Source organism: Alternaria arborescens, assembly GCF_004154835.1.
Source record: "Alternaria arborescens strain FERA 675 chromosome Unknown contig_90, whole genome shotgun sequence".
Classification (NCBI taxonomy): Eukaryota; Fungi; Ascomycota; class Dothideomycetes; order Pleosporales; family Pleosporaceae; genus Alternaria; species Alternaria arborescens.
Window position 1 is genome coordinate 20,234 of NW_021167945.1, and position 20,813 is coordinate 41,046.

Sequence of the window (20,813 nt, forward strand, 5' to 3'; positions counted from 1 at the left end):
GGATCCTGAAGGACAATGGATCGTGTTATCTGGTCGAATGGGAGGGCATCGACCCAGGGACGGGACGTCCGTACGAGCCGACGTGGGAACCGCACGATTTTGTCACTCCAGCCCTGGAAGCAGAGTGGAAGGAGATCATCGCTGCTCGAAGCACCGTTACAGGACATACCCGCAGTCAAACCCAATCGTTTGAAGAAGCCGATAATCGAATGCAGTCCTTGAGCGGATCGCCGGGACTAGTGACGTCTGAGCAACCTCCAACGAAGAGGGTACCTCAATGTCAAAGCGTCTCGACAGCTTTTCCGCAGCAAATGCATCAGTCACAGCGCAGTTCCAGTTCGCTCTTCCTAGAGTCACAGCAAAGTGCGTGTGCGTTAGAGGATAGAAACTCGTATACGTGCGGTGTTATACTTGCTAGGCAGAACAACGTGAATCTGACAATCAGTACTACGACTACACTGGAAGCAACATCGGGCTCGAACCAGCGGAACCCAGCTACCGTGATCGGTTCTGACCATACAGATGAGGTGATTTGATCTTTCTCCAAAAACGCTAGCATGGCTTGCTGACGATGTGTCCACAGGATTCGAGCGCTACGGATCCGGCTGTATAAGTGTATTAAGTTACACGTTAGTTGCTATTTGTAAGAGTAGGTTTTGCTTAATATATTAGTTAGTGTATTATTATTATTTTCTGTCTCTGTGCGCGCCTAATAGATTATTAGGCGCTAACTTTTAATATATACGTAACTTATACATACGTAACTTATATATATTAACTGCTGCTTTACTCTACTATATTATTAGTTGCCTTATAAGCTAATTAATTATTACTTACTGTCACAAGACGCTACGAGCACGTGGTTTAAGAGCTTGCTAGAAGCGTTAACTGTAGCTACGTACGATATCTAGTGTAATACAAGACGTTGCGTAAGGAAACAGAACTAGCATGTACAGGCGGTGAAAAGTTATTAACGAGGGGCCGTGCGCGTAGCGCTTAGCTTAGCTAGCTAATTAGCAGAATCTAGGTGCTTAGCAGAGCACCTAGATTCTGTAGCGCGTTTGGTGTTAAGGGAACTACAGTAGTTACCGTGACACTTACATCTTAGTAATCTGCTAAGCTTGTTTAGTTATATATTACTTAAGATTTGTTACGGGGTTAGTAGGCAGGGAAGGTAGGTGCACGTAATTAGTATATTTACTACGATATCGCTGACAGTACGGGGTTAGGCTAAGACAAGGACGTAGCTTAAGGAGCGTACGACAGGGCGCGTTTGCGCAGGAATTTCAGCGATTGCGCAGCTGCTCGCTTAGCAGCTTAGCGCGCTCTAATAGGCTATCTAGGTTAGCGCCGTAACAAGATTCCTAAGCTTAGCAACGTTAGAGTTTATTTTTTTATTATTAGATGCCTTAAGCATCTTATTGTTCTCTAGAGTAAAGCGTACTAGCATTGTAAGTCTTTAGCTCTAAGCTATATTACTTTAAGTGTTTCTCTAATAAGCTATTACTAAATCTTAATTAAGTAGTCCTATTAGTTTGTAAGGGGCTGCGCTTTGTAGAGCAATCGCGAGGTATACAAGAGGTTGTATTCGATAGGGAGCTAAGCTCCTAGCTACGTAGTTATCTATATACAAGCTAGTTGCCTAAGTAACAATTAGGCTAGTATAGTCTAGGTGCACGAGGCAGCTTCTAAGTCCTGCGGCTATTGTCTAAGCGACGTTTAGACAATGCGCAGAGAATCTAGGTGCTTAAGGTAGCACCTAGATTTTGCGAGTAGACTAAGATTCTATTAAGGAGCTGTCTAAAGGGCGTTCAGCCTATTACAATACCCCCCTCCTTATAGTAATACTACATCACCTCTCTAAAACCCTTCTAAGAGGCGGCCCTCGCTGTCTTGTTTAGCCTTTGTAAATGCTTCCTAACAATCTACTGCCTTATGTTACAGCGCTAACCTAGATAGCCTATTAGAGCGCGCTAAGCTGCTAAGCGAGTAGCTGCGCGATTGCTAAAATTCCTGCGCGAACGCGCCCTATCGTACGCTCCTTAAGCTACGTCCTTGTCTTAGCCTAACCTTGTACTGTTAGCGATATTGTAGTAAATATACTAATTACGTGCACCTACCTTCTCTGCCTACTAACCCTATAACATTACGTAGCTCCTATCTATAGGTGCCTGTCTCTGCGAGGCCTGCTATAGATCGCCTTAAACCTCTCGCAACTCTAGACTTAGCTAAAGCCCTTGTAGCTAAGGTGCAGAGAGACTCTAATGCCTAGCTGCTGTACTTGCGTAATAACTACTAGTACCTACAGAGTCTTGAGGGCTCCTTAAGCGACGTGCGCACTACTAAGTAAGAACTCTAGACCTCTGTTATTAAGCGCGATAGAATTATCCGCTACTAGAAGGAGCAACTCGCCGCCAACTAGAAGCAGATTACCTAGCTCGAGATCGAGAAATCTCACCTTGCTGCTGCCGCAAGCCCTGCTGTACAGACCCCCTGCGCCTCTACTCTATCTCTTCGAGCTACTACTAAGGCTTGTGCAGATAACCTAGCGAGACCGCCTACGCCTATTACTGCTCTACATTCTAGAACTGCTAGCCTTAGCGAGAAAATACCTAACCTAAAGGAATTTAATAGAACTTAAGACGACCTTCAGCGCTTTGTCTAGCAGATCTATAGTAAGATAACTGCTAACGCTAACTGCTTTCCTCTAGCTACAAATTAGATAACCTATATTGCTAGACGCTTAACTAGAAGAGCCTATTAGCTTATGCTACCTAAGATCTAATACAGGATCCCTTAGTTTGTAGACTACCCGCAGATGCTTAAATACCTAGAACAAGCGTTTAGGGACCTAGACTGTACCTAGAACGCTTAGAATAAGCTTTTTAACCTAAAGTAGAAGAACCTTAATTTTAGCACCTACTTTGCGGAATTCTAGCGCCTAGCACTAGAAAGAGAAATGTTAGAAAGCACCTTAACGCCCTTGCTATTCTAAAGGATATCTCGCGAGCTGCAGGATATGCTCTTGCACAATCTACCGCCCTCGCAGGAGTTCTCTGTGTATGCTAGCTACCTCTAGAAACTTAACAACTGCTACTGTTAGCACTAACAGCAAGTCTCCTGTAACTGCACCTCTATAGCTAAGGCGTTCTTAAGCAGCTACGCTGCAGCTGCTAAGCCTACAGTCTACTTAAACGTAACTGCTAAACAACCTAACTCTCCCTACTCTAGCCTATTAAGTCTAGCCTTAATATACAAACCTATAGACCTCTCTTCTTAGAAGACGTTCTTACTAAGCAGCTAGAGGGAGAGAGGCGAATATTTCTGCTGCGGATTAAAATCCTACTAAGTCGCCTAGTGCCCTAAGCCTAACACCCGCTAGTCCGCAGAGACAATCACTAACTAGCACTAACGCTACACTAGTCTGCTAGCCGCCTATTAGGCTCTCCGCTCTGCGTCCCTGCAGCCTTACCGCCTTACTAGCCCTCCTAGGTCTCTACTACTCTGCTATGCCGCTAGCCCGCCCTCTAAGATAAACTACTTGTTAAATAGAGTAAGCCTAAACTAAGTCGCGTACAGGCTCCTAAACAGCGTATTAAGAAACTACTTCCCTTAGTCTAATTATCCGCCGCGTCTATTAAGGGACTATTAGTGCACAAGGAAAGTAACTAGAGGTCTAACATAATTATCCTGCCTATTACGCTAGAGATAGAGAAGAAGGCGATACTAACGTACGCTATAACTAATTCTAGAGCAGAGGGCAAAGGATTTATAGACTAAAGCTAGGCTAATAGCTACAGGCTACCTCTAAGAAAGCGAAAGAACCCCTTTAGTATTATTACGTTTAAGGGCGACATGTCTGTTAAAGAGATAGTAACGCACTATGTAGAAACTACTATGCAGGTAGAGAACTACCTAGAGACGATCTAGCTAAACGTAACGCAGCTAGCGCACTACCTAGTAATCCTAGGAATGCCTTAGCTTAAGCAACATAACTTAAAGATTAGCTTCGCTAGCTACACGTTAACGTTTGAGAGTAAGTACTGTTAGAAACACTGCAACACGCCTAGAAGGCTAAACAAGATCTACGCACTGTACGAGCTCCTGCTAAAATCCCGCTTAATTAACCTGCTTAACCGCCCTAAGCTGCTAAGGAATCGAGATATCGCGAAGGTATCGCTAAACGCTTGCGCTGCGTATGCCTAAAGAAACTACTGTATATTTACGATCACAATCGAACAGATAGATCGCTATCTGTCTTAGCTTAACACGCCTAAGCTACTAGACCCTAAGTCTTTACTGCTAGAGGAGATAAGGGACTTCTAGGACGTCTTCTCGCCTAAAGAAGTAGAGAAGCTCCCTCTACACTGCTTACACGACTATAACATCTGCTTACTTAACAGCAAGACGCTGCTCTTTAGGCTGCTATACTTTATGTCCTAAGAAGAACTTAAAGCTTTAAAGGAATAGCTAGAGGAGAACCTGCAGAAGGGCTTTATCTAGCTAAGCTCTTCGCCTACCGCCTTGCCTGTACTATTTGTTAAGAAACTAGATAGAGGCCTCTAGTTCTGTGTTAATTACTAAGGACTAAATAATATCTTAGTAAAGGACTGCTACCTGCTGCTGCTTGTAAAGGAAAGCTTAAATAACTTAAAGGGAATAAAGTACTTCTCTAAAGTTAATATTATTGCTGCTTTTAACAACGTACGTATAAAGGAAGGCTAAGAGTATTTAACTGCGTTCTAAACACGATTTAGCCTGTATAAGAGTTTAGTAATGCTGTTTAGCCTATCTAGAGCACTAGCTACCTTTTAGAGGTTTATTAACAATACCTTAAGGAGATACTTAGACGTTTTCTATACTGCCTACTTAAATAATATTCTAATCTACAGCTAAACTAGAGAAGAACACAAAAAACACCTGCGCTTAGTACTAACTGCGCTGCGAAAAGCTAGACTGTATACAAAGATCTAGAAGTGCGAATTCTTTAAGGAAGAGACTACTTTCTTAGGCGTTATTATTAGACGCAAAAAGATTTGTATAGACCTACAGAAGGTTAAGATAATACAGGAATAGAAAACTCTATCCTGCCTAACTAACGTATAAGCGTTTATTAGATTTAGTAACTTCTACTATTAGTTTATACAAGACTTCTCGAAGATTATCGCCTTGCTAGTCGCTCTTACAAGAAAGAGTATTAAGTTTGTTTAGAATAGTAATTACTAAAAGGCCTTTAACTGTCTAAAAACTGCATTTACTAAAGCCTTAATCCTAGCTTTGTTTAACTAAGAAAGGGAGATTATCTTAGAGATAGACGCGTCTAACTATGTATCTACTAGAGTGCTATCTTAGTACAGAGACAATAAGATACTTTAACTTGTAGCGTTCTTCTCTAAGAAACACTTAACAACTAAGTGTAATTATAAGATATATAATAAAGAACTGCTTGCGATTATACGCTACTTTAAGGAATAGAGACCTAAGCTAGAAAAAACTGCATCGCTAATTAAGGTTATTACAAACTACTGTAACCTAGAGTACTTTACTACTACTAAGTTGCTAAACTAACAACAAGCCTGCTAGTCTAAATTCTTGTCCTGCTTTAACTTCTAGATTATATACTACTCTAGCAAGCTAGGTGCAAAGCCTAACGCGCTAACTAGGAGGTTAGAAAATCTGCCTAAGGAGGGAGATAAACGCCTATAGCACTAGAGCTAAGTCGTGCTAAAGAAAGAGAACTTCGATCTACCTCTAACCCTGCTAAACACGCCTACTACAACCCCTATACTCGCTGCCGCCCGCCTTGTTAATATACTGCTAACACTGCTAGCTTCCCTAAAACATAAGAAAAAAGTCTGCTTTGCTGTTAACTACTTTGTCCGCCTGTTCTCTATTACGCGCGCCTGTACAATAAGAAGTCTAGAACTAGCAGTGCTAGAACTAGCTGCTAAACCTGCTTATCTAATACTACTACCTAGAAGAGCTGCACTGCTACTACTGCTAACTATAAAAGATCTGTTTATAAAGAGATATAAGAATAACAAAGAACTAAGTTCTATACTAGAGGCTCTCTGTACTAGACAGAGTTATTATAAGAGAATTACACTTGCTAAGTATATAGAGCGTAAAGGCTACTTGTATTATTAAGACTGCTTATACGCACCTAATAACTTTAAACTATATACTAAGCTACTATAGATATACTATAAGAGCCTTGTCGCTAGCTATATAGGCTAATCTTAAACTTATAAAGTACTGTCTTAAGAATACTACTAGCCTAAAATACTAGACTACGTTAAGTAATAGGTTTAGAACTGCTACACTTGTAGACAAATTACAATATTATAAGAAGCAAAACAAGGAGTCTTAAAACTGTTACTAATACCTAACTAAGCTTAGCAAGATCTATTAATAGACTTTATTACGCACTTGCCTAAGAGTAGCAGATTTAACGCTATCTTAGTTGTTGTAGACAGACTTACTAAGATAAAGCACTTTGTTGCCTGCTAGGGTACCTATAACGCTAAAGAGGTATTGCGCCTATTTACAAAGTACGTCTAGAAGCTACACAGCCTCTCTAAGACTATTGTATTAGACTAAGGACTACAGTTTGTATCTAAGTTCTAGAGCTACTTAACTTAACACTTAGAGATCTAGTCCCTCTTGTCTACTGCGTACTACCTAGAAACTAATAAGCAAACAGAGAGAGCGAACTCTTTCCTAGAACAGTACTTGCGAAGCTAAGTTTTGTACCTGCAGGATAACTAGGCGAGATAGCTACCGCTAGCTAAATTCGCGGTAAACAACGCTAACAACGAGAGCACCTGCACAACGCTATTCTTCGCGAACTACAGCTTCTACCCTTGCTTAGGATTCGAGCCTGTTAATCTAAGCTAACAGCTAGCGGCGTAAGACGCTAAAAACTTAGCTTTAAAGATAAAAATCGTCTACAAGTACTTGCGCTCTAAGATCTGTATTGCACAAGCCTAGCACAAGAAGTACGCTAATAAGAAACGTAAACCTACCTGCTAGTTCTTTAAAAACAACTTAGTGTAGCTTAACGCTTAGAATATTAAGACTGCCTGCTTGTAGAAAAAACTAGACTAGAAATTCTTAGGACCCTACAGAGTTACTAAAGTTATTAGCCTATATGTTTACTGCCTAGAGCTGCCTGCTTTAATAAAGATCTACCTTGTGTTCTACGTAAGTCTGCTCTGCTTAGCTGCGACTAACCTCCTGCCTAGGCAGCGACAAGACCCGCCTCCTCCTGTTAAAGTTAAGGGAGTTAAGGAGTAGGAGGTTAAGGATATCCTAGACTCTCGCTAGGACTGCCGCAGCTGTAGAGGCTAGCCCTAACTAAAGTATATAGTAAAGTAGGTTAGATACAACAAGCCTACTAAAGTACTAGCTAACTATGTTAGGAACGCCTAAGAGATTGTTAAGAACTTCTACTGCTGTTACTTAGACAAGCCTTATTAATCGCGTTGTTAGAGCTCCGCCTAAGAAAAGGAGTACTATTACAGCGCTAACTTAGATAGCCTATTAGAGCGCGCTAAGCTGCTAAGCGAGTAGCTGCGCGATCGCTAAAATTCCTGCGCAAACGCGCCCTGTTGTACGCTCCTTAAGCTACGTCCTTGTCTTAGCCTAACTTTGTACTGTTAGCGATATTGTAGTAAATATACTAATTACGTGCACCTACTTTCTCTGCTTACTAACCTCGTAACACCTTAGCGTCCTTAAGTAGCTCTGCTAGTTCGAGCGTTGTTTAGTAGAACCCTTTCTACTTTACCTTATAATATAGCTTACGCTCTCTCCTGCAGCAGCGTACCTCTTCTGCTACAACGTTTTCTACTTCCTATTTGTCTTCTCCTTCTACTCGCAGCAGCTGTAGTTAATAATTGTCCTAAACCTAATTTAGGAGCAAGTTGCTGCTAGTAAGTTTTAACTAATTAACGTAAAAGACAAAGTGTAGCCTTAAGAGCGTGTTTAGTTTAACTAAGTAACTGTTAATTACTTTTACTACTGTGTACTTAGCGTTCTTCTAGTTAAGCTTCTTTAAGCTTTGCCTTGTGCTGTATTACTAATTAAGCTTTAGCTATACCTTATCGCCTACTTAGTAGCGCTGTGCCTCCCTCTAAGTCTTATTCGCCTGTCTCTTTTGTTCTTGCTAGGCGACTGCTATTCTTGCTTAGGCTAGCTCTACAGCTTGTTATAGCTTAAGCGCAATCTCTGCTGCTTTTTGTTTGTCTAAAAGCTATTTAGCAGGCTTTCGCAGTCCTCTCTTATTGCCTATCTTAAGTTGTAGAGGCTCTACTTTATAGCTGTGCTAAAAGAAGAATAGTAATATCTCTGTTAATGTTGCATTTCTTCTGTTAATCGCGATCTAAGCTATTAGGCAGAGTTGTGCCTAGTTGTCTTAAGCCTAGTTTGTAAAGGATTAGATATAGGCCTCCTAGACGCTGTTTATTCTTTCTGTAGCGCTATTAGTTTGTAAGTAGTAGGCAGTTAACAGTCTCTAATTAATTTTTAGTAGCTTATATAGTCTAGCCTATAAGGCGCTTACAAATTAGCTGCCTTTATTAGACGTAATAGCGTCTAGTAGCTAGTAGTAAGCGACTACGCGCTTAATAAACTTTTAGACAATAGTCTCTGTCTTTGTATCTAAGAGTAGTACAAAGATCGTGCTCTTACTAAGTTAATTAGTAATTACTATTAGACTTGTTATGCTGTTACTCTCTAGTAGTCCTTTAATAAAATCTATAGAGAGCTCCTTCTAGATCTAAGTAGGTATTAGGAGTAGTTTTAAGAGGCCTTGCATGCTCTCTCTTTATAACTTGCTCTTTCTACACGTGTTGCAGTTTCTAATGTATCTTTAGATTAAGTTTGTTATGCCTAGCTAGAAGTAGTCCCTCGCAAGTATCTTGTACGTTAACTCGCGGCCTAGGTAGCCTGCAGCTAGCGAGTTATAGGCGTTGCTAATAATTGCTGTTCTTAACTTGTTGCTATCTAGTACCTACTTGCGTCCTTAATAGAACAGGACTCCTTTTTTAACTAAGCAGTCTTTAGTTAAGTACTTTAGGCTTAGGCTTACTAAGAACTGCTGTTCTTAATCCTCTATTATCTGCTTTGCTTCTTAGTAGACTTAATCTTTCGCTACTGTCTCTTGCTAAAGCTTTTTAAGCTTGTTCTACTCCTCTCTTAATTCTTTAGTATAAGGCTGCTCTAAACTTTCTTCCTCTTGTTAGTGTTGCGACTTAAGCTTATCTAACTAGTCTTCTAATAAGCTAGCTGCTTCTATTTCTCTCTAGCTTTGTAGCTGCATTGCTATTACTAGAGTCTTGCTATCTAAATCTTCTTTAATTAACTTTTTGTAGTAGAAGTTTGTTAGCTTAAGTATTTGTACAAACTGCTTCTGTAAGCGTTTGTCTTCTGCTCTTTTAGGCAGGTCTTGTTCTCTTCTTAAGAGCGTGTTAGCTCTTACGTTTTCTTTGCTAAGCTAATACAACAGCTCTAGGTTGTACCTGCCTAGAAGAAGCGACTATCTTATCTAACGCTTGTTTAGCATTCTAGGTTTTATAAAGTATTTTAAGTTTTTATAATCTATAATTACCTTAAACTTCTTTACTAAACGCAGTTTAAAATTCTATTCCTTAAGACATTGTACTACTGCAAGTAGCTTCTTATTATAGATCTCGTAGTTATATTCGTGTACGTTATTCTTCTGTAAGAAGTACGCGCAGAGCTGCAAGACTCCTTTATTATTGTATTGCGATAGCACTCTACTTACTGCGTAGCCGCTTAAGTCGCATTTAAGCACTATTTTACAGTCTAGGTTAAACGCTACTAAAGAGGGCTCTGTAACAAAGATCTCTTTTAGCTTCTTAAAAGCTAATTGTTCTTTAGGGCCTTACTAGAAGAGGACATCGCCTATTAGCTTTGTTAATAGCGCTAATAGCTGCGAGAAGTTCTTAATAAACTTTTAGTAGAAGTTTGCAAAACTAAAGAATAATCTTACTCCTTAAACTGTCTTTAGCGCCTCCTATTCGCGGATTACAGCTACTTTTGCTAGATCTATACTTATCTCCTTGCTAGCTTCTATTACAAACTTAAAGTACTTTGTTAACTTAACTTCAAACTCGCACTTTTTAATATCTACCTGCAGGCTTACAGCTTGCAGCTTGCTAAGCACCTTTTAGACGTGTTCCTAGTGTTAGTTTAAGTCTCTATTAGAATAGATTAGAATGTTGTCTAAGTACGCTAAACAGAAGTTGTTAAGGTGTTCTTTTAGAGTCTAGTTAATATACTGTTAAAACGTACTTAGAGAGTTCGCTATACTAAAAAGAGTAACTAGCTACTTAAATAGTCTAAACCTTGTTTAGAAAGCTGTCTTTTATTTATTGCCTTATGCGACGCGGATCTTGTAGAACGCTGCAATAACGTCTAGCTTCGTAAACTACTTAGCCTTGCTAATACTGTTAAGCGTCTCTTAGATAAGCGGAAGAGGGTATTAATTTTTTCTTGTAATTGCGTTTAAGGCTTAATAGTTAATACATAATTAGAGTCCTCCTCTAGGCTTTTTTGCAAACAGCACTAAGGCAGCAGCTAGTAAGCTGCTTACACAGATAAACTCCTTCTTAAGCAGCAATGTAAGTTCCTTCTATAGAACTAATAACTTACCTCTTAATATACTATAGAGAGGTCTCTATAGTAGCTAGGCGTCCTTTAGTTCTAACTTAATCTTGTAGTCTACTCTTAGACCTTAGTAAAGTAGGAGCTTCTTAGCTTCTTTTAGGTTAAAGAGCTTGTAAAACTCCTAATACTACTTTAGTAGCAGCGCACGCACGTCTGCTAGCTTCTTTTTCTGTAAGGCCTTATTAATATCTACTATTAACGCGGCGAAGATCTAAACGCTGTTTAGAGCGTTCCTATGTCTGCAGAGTAATGCTGCAAATATAGCAGCACTTACTTGTTAGACCTCTCTCTATAAGGTCTCTTCTGTAGATCGCACTTAGATGCCTTTTAAGTAGATAAAGATGCTCTTTTTCGCGGAGGCTATTAACACGTTACAGTAGTCTATCTACCTCTTTCTTAGATACACGTCTTTATCTAAGGACAAGTTTATTACGTATGCGTAGGCAGTCTCTTTGTACCTGTGCAGTTTAAACAAGAATTAGGCGACTTTATTAATCTCTAAAAGCTTACTATTTACTCCCTTAATTATTTAGGCGGGGATCTAATAGCGCTCTAGACAGTAGTAGTAAGTGAACTTCTTATTAACTAGCGCATAGCAAAGGCACCTACAATTAATTAGTGCTGTAGTGTTTACTACGTTATTTACAATTAGATCTATTGTAATTAGTAGGGGGCGCATATGCTTCTGCTAAAATTAACTCTATTTGCTGCTTATCTGCTAATCTATCTTTAGAGGCTCTAAGCTAAGACTCTAGCTTAGAGCTCCTCTTTTTCTAAGTTGCTATCTATTAGTTCTTTAGCCTCTTTCTAGAGTTTCTGTCTTTCGCCTGTAGAGATACCTTTTGCTCTCTTAACCTAAGTAGTGTTTAGACAGCTCTTAGCAATATAACTTAGCTCTCCGCAGCTATAGCAGTTAAGCAGTAGCTGTCTTAGCCTGCTTCTTATCTCCTGCGCTTAATTAATCTTTAATAGTTCTTAGTCTATCGCTTCTAGGCTAGCTTCTTGCTAAGCAGCTCTTAGGTAGTTCTAAGCGTTGCTGTAAGCTGCGTTCTTTTAGTTCCGCCTATGTAGCTAGATCTAGTACAAGTTGTTAGATAGCTTAATTGCCTTGTCTATGTACTTCTTTAGGCTTCTGTTTTTAAAAGTGTAGAGTATTAGCTTCTAGAGCTCTTCTCTAAGGCCCTTACTAAACATCTCCTAAGCTACTGCTAGGCTAAACTGTTAACAAGATTCTACACAAAGCTAGTTAAACTCTAAGACGTAGTCGCGTATTAGTCTCTGTCCTTGCTTTAGGTGCTAAAGCTTATTTAGCGCGCGCTGCTGCTAGTGTACGTCTTAGAAGTAGGTATCTATATGCTCCTATAGGCTAATAACTATTTATTCTTTATTCTTAAGTACTTAAGGGAGAAAGACCTAGTTTGCCTTGTCTTTTGTTTAGCTAAGCACGTATTAGACCTTTGCGTCCTCTGTTAAGAACATAGCACTATCGTACTCTAGCTTCCCTTTACACTCAAATTTCTAGCCTAAGTAGTTACCTTGTGTCCTGTTAAAGCGTTCTAGGTTAGGAAACTTGTTCTTGCAGACAGCTAGCTCGACGACTAGTGTCAATAGTAGCGGAGGGGTGTTAGCTTCTAGGGACAGCTCTAAGCTTCTTTTAGCTTAACTCTGTTTAAGCGCTTCTAGACGACTAGCTATTAGGCTAAGCAATTGCATTATCTGCTGCATTATCTAGGCTATAGCGTCCTAATTGCCCTTCAACAACTCTCCTCGTCTTAGCGAGCTTTTCCCTCCTACAACTAATAATCGCTTAATAACTGCTTTAATTGTTAGCCCGATTGCTGCCTCCTTCTATCCGTCCTCTCTTAGCATCTGTATAATTTCGCGCAGGATCTCTTCGTCTAAGACTCCTGCCTAGCTCTTAGCGGTAGCGTACGCTGCTAGCTCCTCTACGTTTAAGTTCAGAACGTTAATCTCTATTGCCGCTGTTTAGTCTACTCGCGTAGCCCTAGACTGCGGCCTACTCCTCGTTAATAAGGGCTACTTCTTCAGCTGTACTTCTCTTCTGTCCCGTTCTAAACAGCGTTTAGCTGTTATCGTGTCGCGTCCCTAGGAAGACTCGCGTCTTGCTGTCTCGCTTGTAGAATCTCGTCTCTAATTAAGAGTAATCACACGGCCTGCACCTCGTACAATAGAGAATTAATAGGACTTTAGACAGATTCTAAGCGACTAATTCGCCTACTGTCTCTCGCGGCTAAGCTTCCTGCGAAGCTCCGCTCTAAGTATGCTGTCTTGCGACAGTCTACCTACTTGCTGCGCTAGAGGCCTTTTGTACCTATTGCAGCACTAACTCCGTGTTACTAGCTTATACTAACAACACGTTCTAAAACTTATTTAGAAGACAGTTCGCCTAAGGCTTATGTCTAATTAAGATCGAATACAAAATGTAAGGGGCTGCGCTCTGTGGAGCAATCGCGAGGTATACAAGAGGTTGTATTTAATAGGGAGCTAAGCTCCTAGCTACGTAGTTATCTATATACAAGCTAGTTGCCTGAGTAACAATCGGGCCGGTATGGTCTAGGTGCACGAGGCAGCTTCTGGGTCCTGCGGCCATCGTCTGAGCGACGTTCGGACGATGCGCAGAGAATCCGGGTGCTCGAGGTAGCACCCGGATTTTGCGAGTAGACCGAGATTCCATCGAGGAGCTGTCTAAAGGGCGTTCAGCCCGTTACATAAGTTAACTACAACAAGTGTAATAATAAAAACTATCTATCTTTTATACCTATTGCAATCTGTTCCTATCCTCTCTATCTTCTTTGCTTAACCTGCCTACAAAGGGAGGTTAGAGAGGACGTAGTCTCCCTCTTGCCTTTAGCTTCCCTTTCTTAGCGGGAGGCTAGTGCTTAGCAGGAGGCTACATTACGTGATTAGCGCCCCGCGTTAATTATTACCTTCTGACGTGGACGTCGGTTAGCGTTCTGCCCTGACTCCTTTATCAAGGGTGGAGTTCCTTTTGTTGCTTGTAACAATTAAATCTTGCTAGCAGATTTTGCTATTAGATATTAGAATTAGCTGTTAGAATTAGCTGTTAGATTTCTGACGCACGGGCTAATTTTTCGAGGATTTGACAGCAAGATCCTCGATCCTAATAGGTATAGGCAGTCCTACGTTGAGATAGCGGTGTTGAGTATCTCCTATCTGTCCGGCCTTTTTTGTATGATCCTTGTGGTATCCCCTTTCATGTGCCCCAACATAGAGTCAAACCAGACTATCATTCTTAGAGGATATCCGCCCCCTGAGCTGACCTCTACTTTGTCGTTGGACGGGTGAGTTCACTGAGAGGCAGACTGTTTCTTGACCTTAATCTCCACATTTTCCCAAATCCATGCACATTTCTCTCCATCACCCGCAGGGTCCTCCACAACGTTGACCGCGAATCCTTGCTGGCCGGATACTTCCCCCACTGAGCCTCCCGTAATCATGTCGAAGAAGAAACGTGCGCGCTGTTGATTCGATGGGTCTGTTACATCCATGCACCGCAGAAGAAGCTTGCGCAGGGGAAGTGCATAGGCGTGAACGGCTTGGATGAATTGCCGAACAGAGATCGGCTGTCCGTCTGCGTTCTCAATGAGCAATTGTGCTGGCCGTAGATGCTTTGTATCCGAATCGTGCCAGTGCCACCAGCTTTGCAGTGGTTCAATCGTGATTTCCAGGCGTGATTTTGGAGGATACATTGCCGTCTCGTCAAGCTGTGACTTGCTGGACTCCTCGGTAAGTGGGCGCCATTGCAAAACTCCTTCGTCGTCCGGTCCAAAGACCTGTACGTCCGATGGAGAATCTAGTACAGACCATTTTAGCCTATTGAAAATATCGTTTGGCTCTGGACCTGATGATGTTGGTGCTACTGGAGGTGGTCCGGATTGGAGCAGATGAGGTGGGATGTCGGCTGCATTCCATCGGGGAGGGTACCAGTCCATGTCCATCTGTGGTATCTCTGTAGGCATAATGCTATTCTTGGTTCGGTAGACTGATTTTAGGGTGGATAACAGCAAATATTGACACCTGTCAGATGTTCTCAAGTAGAGGGCGAGATTGTTGGCAGGTGGGCTTGGATATGTGTTTGGCTGAATCACGGCCCTGAAGCGAAATGAGTCCCGGTTATATACAACGAAATTCTGAGACCTAGGCCCTTTTCGGGATTCCCGATGCAGGGCGGCTCGCTTAGCATCGCCGCGCCACCAGACTGCAGTGGGGGCTACCTAATGATTGGCTGAGAGAGAAATCCATTGAAGGAGTCCCTTGGCTCGAGGCCCAAATAGAGGTCAACTCTCTGGGCACAGTATCCGAGCATTACGGTGAAAGGCCTCACGCGGGTGACATAATTTCCCGCACACCTATAACTCCGCTGGGTTGCGCGGTATACAATGCTACAACAACGCAACTAAAAGATAAACTAGATAGACAGAATTGTAGAGCAAGTAAGATAACATAGATCTTTTTATGTTCAAATACTTAAACTTCTATATTCTGAGACTGTAATACCGATGTAGAAGGTGGTGTTGTTGATGTTGCTGCTAGTCACCCGCGCGGGCCTTATGTCGCAAGTAACCTTTCAATTTAGGAATCGAGCCTCGGATAGAATCCTTCGAGCCTTAGATAGAATCATTAGGTTAGTGTAGCCCTAAGGAGATTGATATCTTCGACCCGTTCAGCCGATGGGTAGTAGTACAACATAAGACATCCTTTTCTACTGTGTTGCGGCGATACGAGATCCATTCTGCAACTCACTCATTCTTGCAATGGACTCTTTTCGCTCTTTGAAGAGGTCTTTCTTTGGTGTATCATCCTATGTTCTTTTGCTCTTGCATTCTACCAATGGCCAATATATTCAGGACTACCAGTACGTTGTCTCCACGATCTCGCATGAAATTTTCACTTACAACCTATGAAACAGATGGTTTGCGATCAATGGCGTCGTTACGCGTAAGTATACTCCGTCTTGATCCAATTTATCACTGTCAATGCTAACAACCTTTGCTTCCAGCATTTTGGCGGAGAACAGCTCTGGACGTCCCGACAGCTGTAGTCATCCCCCAGAGTTTGGTCGCTATCTACTACAACTGTCATTATATGCGATCAATCTGTCAGAACAACCTCAACTGGTTGGCCGGTCCACGTGGGCAAGGCAGGTCGCTCGTCCAATATGTTGGCGGGGGAAACGTGAACGTGTATGCCTTCGATGTCTTCCACGCCAAGGCCGATCACAGGGGCAATAGAATGTGCCCTGGCAACTGGAAGGCCACTCATCCATGCCCTGAAAGAAACGCTGCAGGCGTTCTCATTCAGCCGCCCGTCATGCCTGGCCCTTGGGGGTCTACCTTGAGGGAGACCATCGATCCTTTGCAATTGAACGAAATCGAGGCAGAATACAAGGTAGACCCTCAGACAGGCAAAAGGACGCTTCTACAGCGAAGTGGTCGATATTATACGTGCGAAGAATGGCCACCAAGAAGGTATTACTCCTTATGTCTGACGTGTGCCCCGAAAATACTGATAGTTCTTGAAGTTTTGTGGAAGGCGGCGTAGGTACTCCTGGACAAGGAGTCACGCCTGAAGGCGACGGCGGTAGAGGAGACACTTTTTGCGCGCCAAAACAAATGGACTCCAATTGCGCTGGTGAAACAGTGCCGAAGGAAGAAGCAATCAGATCTGAACAAGGTGCGTACCCAGTATCACGTCATCTCCTCACATACTCATCAGATTTGTTAGATTGGCAAGGAGCAGCTCATCTATCTATTGGCAACAAACTGCGAGCCATCGCCAGAAACGAAGCCGGCAGGACCACCCAAACACAGCTTGACAACACGGCTGTCTTCATAACTGTGCTATTCTTGAATGACCCAGCGGGTCATCCTGCAGGCTGTAAGTAGATTTATCATGTTACTCGAAGCCATGCTGACGTAATTGGCCGATAGATCAAATACCGCGTACTGGCGAGACGTCAGACGTAAGCATCACGAAGCGTGCTGATGGCGCTGATCCTAATGGCACGCCCATCGAAAGGTTGCGATACATGTCCAGCTTGACCTGGGAAGACGTCCGCAAGTGGAAAGGCGAGCACTGGGCAGTGACTCTCAATGGAAGCACCGTGACGTCCAACGCTACCGGTGCATTCCTGGAGGAGAAAATTGCCAGTGACGACTTTTATGCCAAAGGTGGCAACTTCATGTTCGACCAAGGTTTCCAAATGGGCTCCAACCAGTCCATCCCTGGCGAAGAGTCAGCCTCGAACTCTTCACATGTCGGACATACATCGGTTCCGGTCACGACCAACAGTAGCAGAATATCGAATCACTCGGCGGACCCCCTTGACCCGAAGGATACGAGAATGTAGCGAGGTCATCGGGAACCTCGAGAGCCGATTCCAGATATCCTGAACCTAGGAACAGTACATATCCTAGGCAATATTGACCGAGGAAGCGGAGTCCTTCAGTCTGTGGACGGGTCCAATAATTCCAGCACATCTGGCACCAACGATTTTGTCAACACCACCTCGCAAGATCGAAGCAGCTCCCAATCTAAGCGAGCACACTTTAGACGACACGTTTCCGCCCATCAGCACCACACTTCCCATCACCACGGCACTTCTCACCAACATGAAGCTGTCGAAGCACAAGTTCTTGCCGTGGAAGACCAAGAAAAGCAAGTTACCAGCCCCAACACTACCCCACTCACTCTGTCGCTTCACAAGCGCGTCGATGGTCCGATTCAGTGTGGCCCAGGCTCGCCGTGTAAAGACAACAGCTGCTGCGGTCCAGAAGGCAAGTGTGGTTACAAAGAACACAACTGTGGTGCCGGCTGCACGTCCAACTGCGACGCCAAAGCAATGTGCGGTATCGATTCAGCTGATGGCAAAACCCCTTGCGCTCTCAAGCTCTGCTGCAGCTACTACGGTTGGTGCGGGACCGAAGATGTGCACTGCTACGATCCCGAGCCGCAATTCGGCAAAACGCCATGCCAGCAAGGTTTTGGGTCGTGCCAGAAGTATCCATCTCCATCATGCAGTGGGAATTCTGCGTCTACAGGCCGCAGAGTTGGATATTATGCAGGCTGGAATACCCGGGAGAGACTTTGCGACAAAGTCAGTCCATCGCAGATCAACACCAAGGGACTGACGCATCTGTTTTACTCATTCGTCTTTTTCGACCCAAGTAGTTCCAACATCGTCCCGATGAACGCGGCGGATGTGGACTTGTACAGAGAGTTTACAAAGCTCGCGACAAACGGCCTGCAAACTTGGGTGGCGATAGGAGGCTGGAGCTTTTCCGATAAGGGGCCGTATCGCACTGCTTGGAGCGATATGTGTGGTTCAGCTGCGAACCGCGCTGCGTTCATCAAGTCGACAATTGCCTTCATGGAGCAATATGGCTTTCAGGGCGCGGATCTCGACTGGGAATATCCCGCGGAAGTGAAGAGAGGTGGTCGACCAGGCGATGCCGACAACCTGGTGCTTTTGGTAAAAGAGATGCAAGCTGCGTTTGCTGGACGCTTTGGCCTGTCATTGACACTAGCGCCCGACTACTGGTATTTACGTGGCTTCAAACCGAAAGCTATGGAGCCGTATGTTGACTTCTTCGGCTTTATGGCTTACGATCTTCATGGCCCATGGGACACCGATGTAAAGGCACTTGGTTCCATTGTCCGCCCCCAGACCGACATCACCGAAATCTACCAAAACTTCAAGCCTCTCTGGTTCGACGGCGTCGATCCAAAGAAAGTCAACATGGGTCTCGCATATTACGGGCGCAGCTACAAACTCGCAGATGCCTCCTGCAGCAAGATGGGATGTGCTTTCAAAGGCCCAGGCGCTGCCGGAGAATGCACTGCCTTTGAAGGTGTCCTGTCGAATCGCGAGATTCAGTCAATGATCAAGAAGGAGGGGATTACGCCATACTTCAATCAGACTGCTATGGTCAAGTATTTTACCTATGCGGGTGATAGTTGGGTCGGCTACGACGACGACGAAACGCTTGCGCTCAAAGAATCATTCGCGAATTCCTTGTGCCTCGGTGGGCTCATGATTTGGTCCATTGATTACGACGCACAGGCAGGCGCCCAGCTTCCAAGCGACACTGGGAACGACAAGGACCTTGTCTGGGTCTCGCCTGAGATCTGGAAGCAGCCGAATCCGCAAGTCTACTGTCAATTCCCATGTACGGTCGTGCTTCCACCATTCCAGGGTGTTACCACGACGACGGCATATCCACTGGTAACTGTCACGAGCTCAGGATACACGACGACTATAACGAGGCCACCGATGACTATTTCCGTTTGGTGGATTTCAACGATTGTCGTTGGGCAGTCGTCTGGCGACGAGACTATTACACCCGGCGTTACACTGCTGACAACCAAGACCTGGCCTGCGTTTGAGACGACTGACTCTGCGGGACGTGTCTTCCACACAAGGGCCACGGAGACACCCAGTCCACCACCGCCATTCATATCTTCTGCAATTCCTCGCATCACTTTCATCTCTGGTCTTCCGGTACGGCCAACAACAACGCCTTACCCTACACCGTGCGCAACGCTTCCAGGACTTTGTACACCCGGCGAAGAAGAACAAGAAGATCCTGATGATGAAAATGATGATGACAACGCCCCGGGTGGCCACAAAGGAGACGGAGGCTGTACAGGCGATGACTGCGATTCTGGCGGCTGCGGCAGCTCCTGCGGCGGTTGCAAATTGGGGCTACTCTGCAACATCTGCATTGGCTTCAATTGCGTGCCGAACGTGGGATGCCACGGGCTCAACTGCTTGTCATGCAAAGGCCCCCTGTGCAATCTTTGCACAGGCGCAAACTGCTCTGGCTGCAAAGGGCCAGAATGTACTACTTGCAAGGGCGAGGACTGCGTCTCTTGCAAGAGGGGTAAGTGCGGTAGCACTACTTGCACGGATCTTCAGTGTCAACCAGGCACACATCCAGACGGTCCGGATGAAGAAGAAGATGACGATGAAGACGGAAAATGCCAGTGGAACGGCGGCGGAGATTCAGATGACGGCGGCGGTGATGGAGGCAGTGGCGGCTCTGGCGGCTCTGGCGGAACGGTTCCAGGAAGCGGCAACACCCAGGTTCCAGCAAGTAGCACCCCAAAGGTCTCCGGCATAATGCCCTCGGAAACCAACGGCGGAGGCGGCGGCGGAAGCACCACCACCAAGCCATCCGCAACCCCCATCCAAACCCCTGACTTCTCCAACCCGAGCACCAATACGAATGCGTGCTACGACAACGGCCAAATGGCCACGCGCGAGCACATTCTCCAAGCCGCGGACATATTCTGCAAGACATACGACGGCGTCGTCTTCGCAAACTCCTTCCAAGCCGCCGTGGTCGGTTTTGGCTGGCAAGAAGTGCACAAGTCCGGGCTCAACATTCTAATCCGGCTCGAAGCAAAGTACAACTGCCGCTGGCAAATGAACGCGGACGAATGCGTCAAAAAGTTCACCGCGCTCGTAGACGGGTGCGACCAAGAAGGTATCATCGACAAGCAAGGCGGCGTCCGACAGAACAACTGTCTCCTCTGGCAAATCGACCCAGAGCAAAACAACGACGTCGAGCCACCTCCAGCCCCAGAACCTGAGCCTGAACCCGAGCCACCAAGACCTAGCGTGCCTGAAACCAAAGAGGATCGCAAACCAAGGTTCGATCTCTATGCATCTTCAACAACTAGACCGAATGGGATTTCCTCGTGGAACGCACGGTACGGTCAACAGGGCGTTGCCTACTACGAAGACTACAGCACATGCAGTGTAGCTTTTGGGTGGGAGAACGGGAACGTTATTAGAGACGCTTCTATGCCGAACTCGATCAAGGGTATTACAAAAGTCTTCAGTGACACGTGCGACTACGTTTCTTCTATTGACCACAAGGATGCCAAGAATGGTGATCGGGTCGGGGAGTTGAAGTGTAGCAAGTACGCTTCTGCGACTTGTCGAAGAGCAGACAAGGTAACTACGTGCGGCCTGACGAACTATCTCCTTCGTGTTACATGTGCTTGGGATTATTAGATTAGTACAATTTCAATCTAACTACTACAAAACTACTCAGGTATTCCGTTCGGGAATG

General features: G+C 44.3%; 3 protein-coding genes across 3 annotated transcripts; 2 read left to right on the forward strand and 1 right to left on the reverse strand.

The window, feature by feature from the left end:
* Positions 1-14,021: 14,021 nt before the first annotated feature.
* AA0111_g12608 (hypothetical protein) lies at positions 14,022-14,693 on the reverse strand (the record flags this gene model as incomplete). The annotated part of the gene is made up of 1 exon (XM_028646607.1): positions 14,022-14,693. The coding sequence occupies one exon, from the start codon at positions 14,691-14,693 to the stop codon at positions 14,022-14,024; it is 672 nt and encodes a 223-aa protein (XP_028499790.1).
* A 1,351-nt stretch (positions 14,694-16,044) lies between these two features.
* On the forward strand, positions 16,045-17,083 carry AA0111_g12609 (hypothetical protein; the record flags this gene model as incomplete). Its single annotated transcript, XM_028646608.1, has 3 exons — positions 16,045-16,202; positions 16,256-16,611; positions 16,665-17,083. The coding sequence occupies 3 exons, from the start codon at positions 16,045-16,047 to the stop codon at positions 17,081-17,083; spliced, it is 933 nt and encodes a 310-aa protein (XP_028499797.1).
* Positions 17,084-17,575: 492 nt separating this feature from the next.
* On the forward strand, positions 17,576-20,755 carry AA0111_g12610 (hypothetical protein; the record flags this gene model as incomplete). The annotated part of the gene is made up of 1 exon (XM_028646610.1): positions 17,576-20,755. The coding sequence occupies one exon, from the start codon at positions 17,576-17,578 to the stop codon at positions 20,753-20,755; it is 3,180 nt and encodes a 1,059-aa protein (XP_028499791.1).
* Positions 20,756-20,813: the final 58 nt, after the last annotated feature.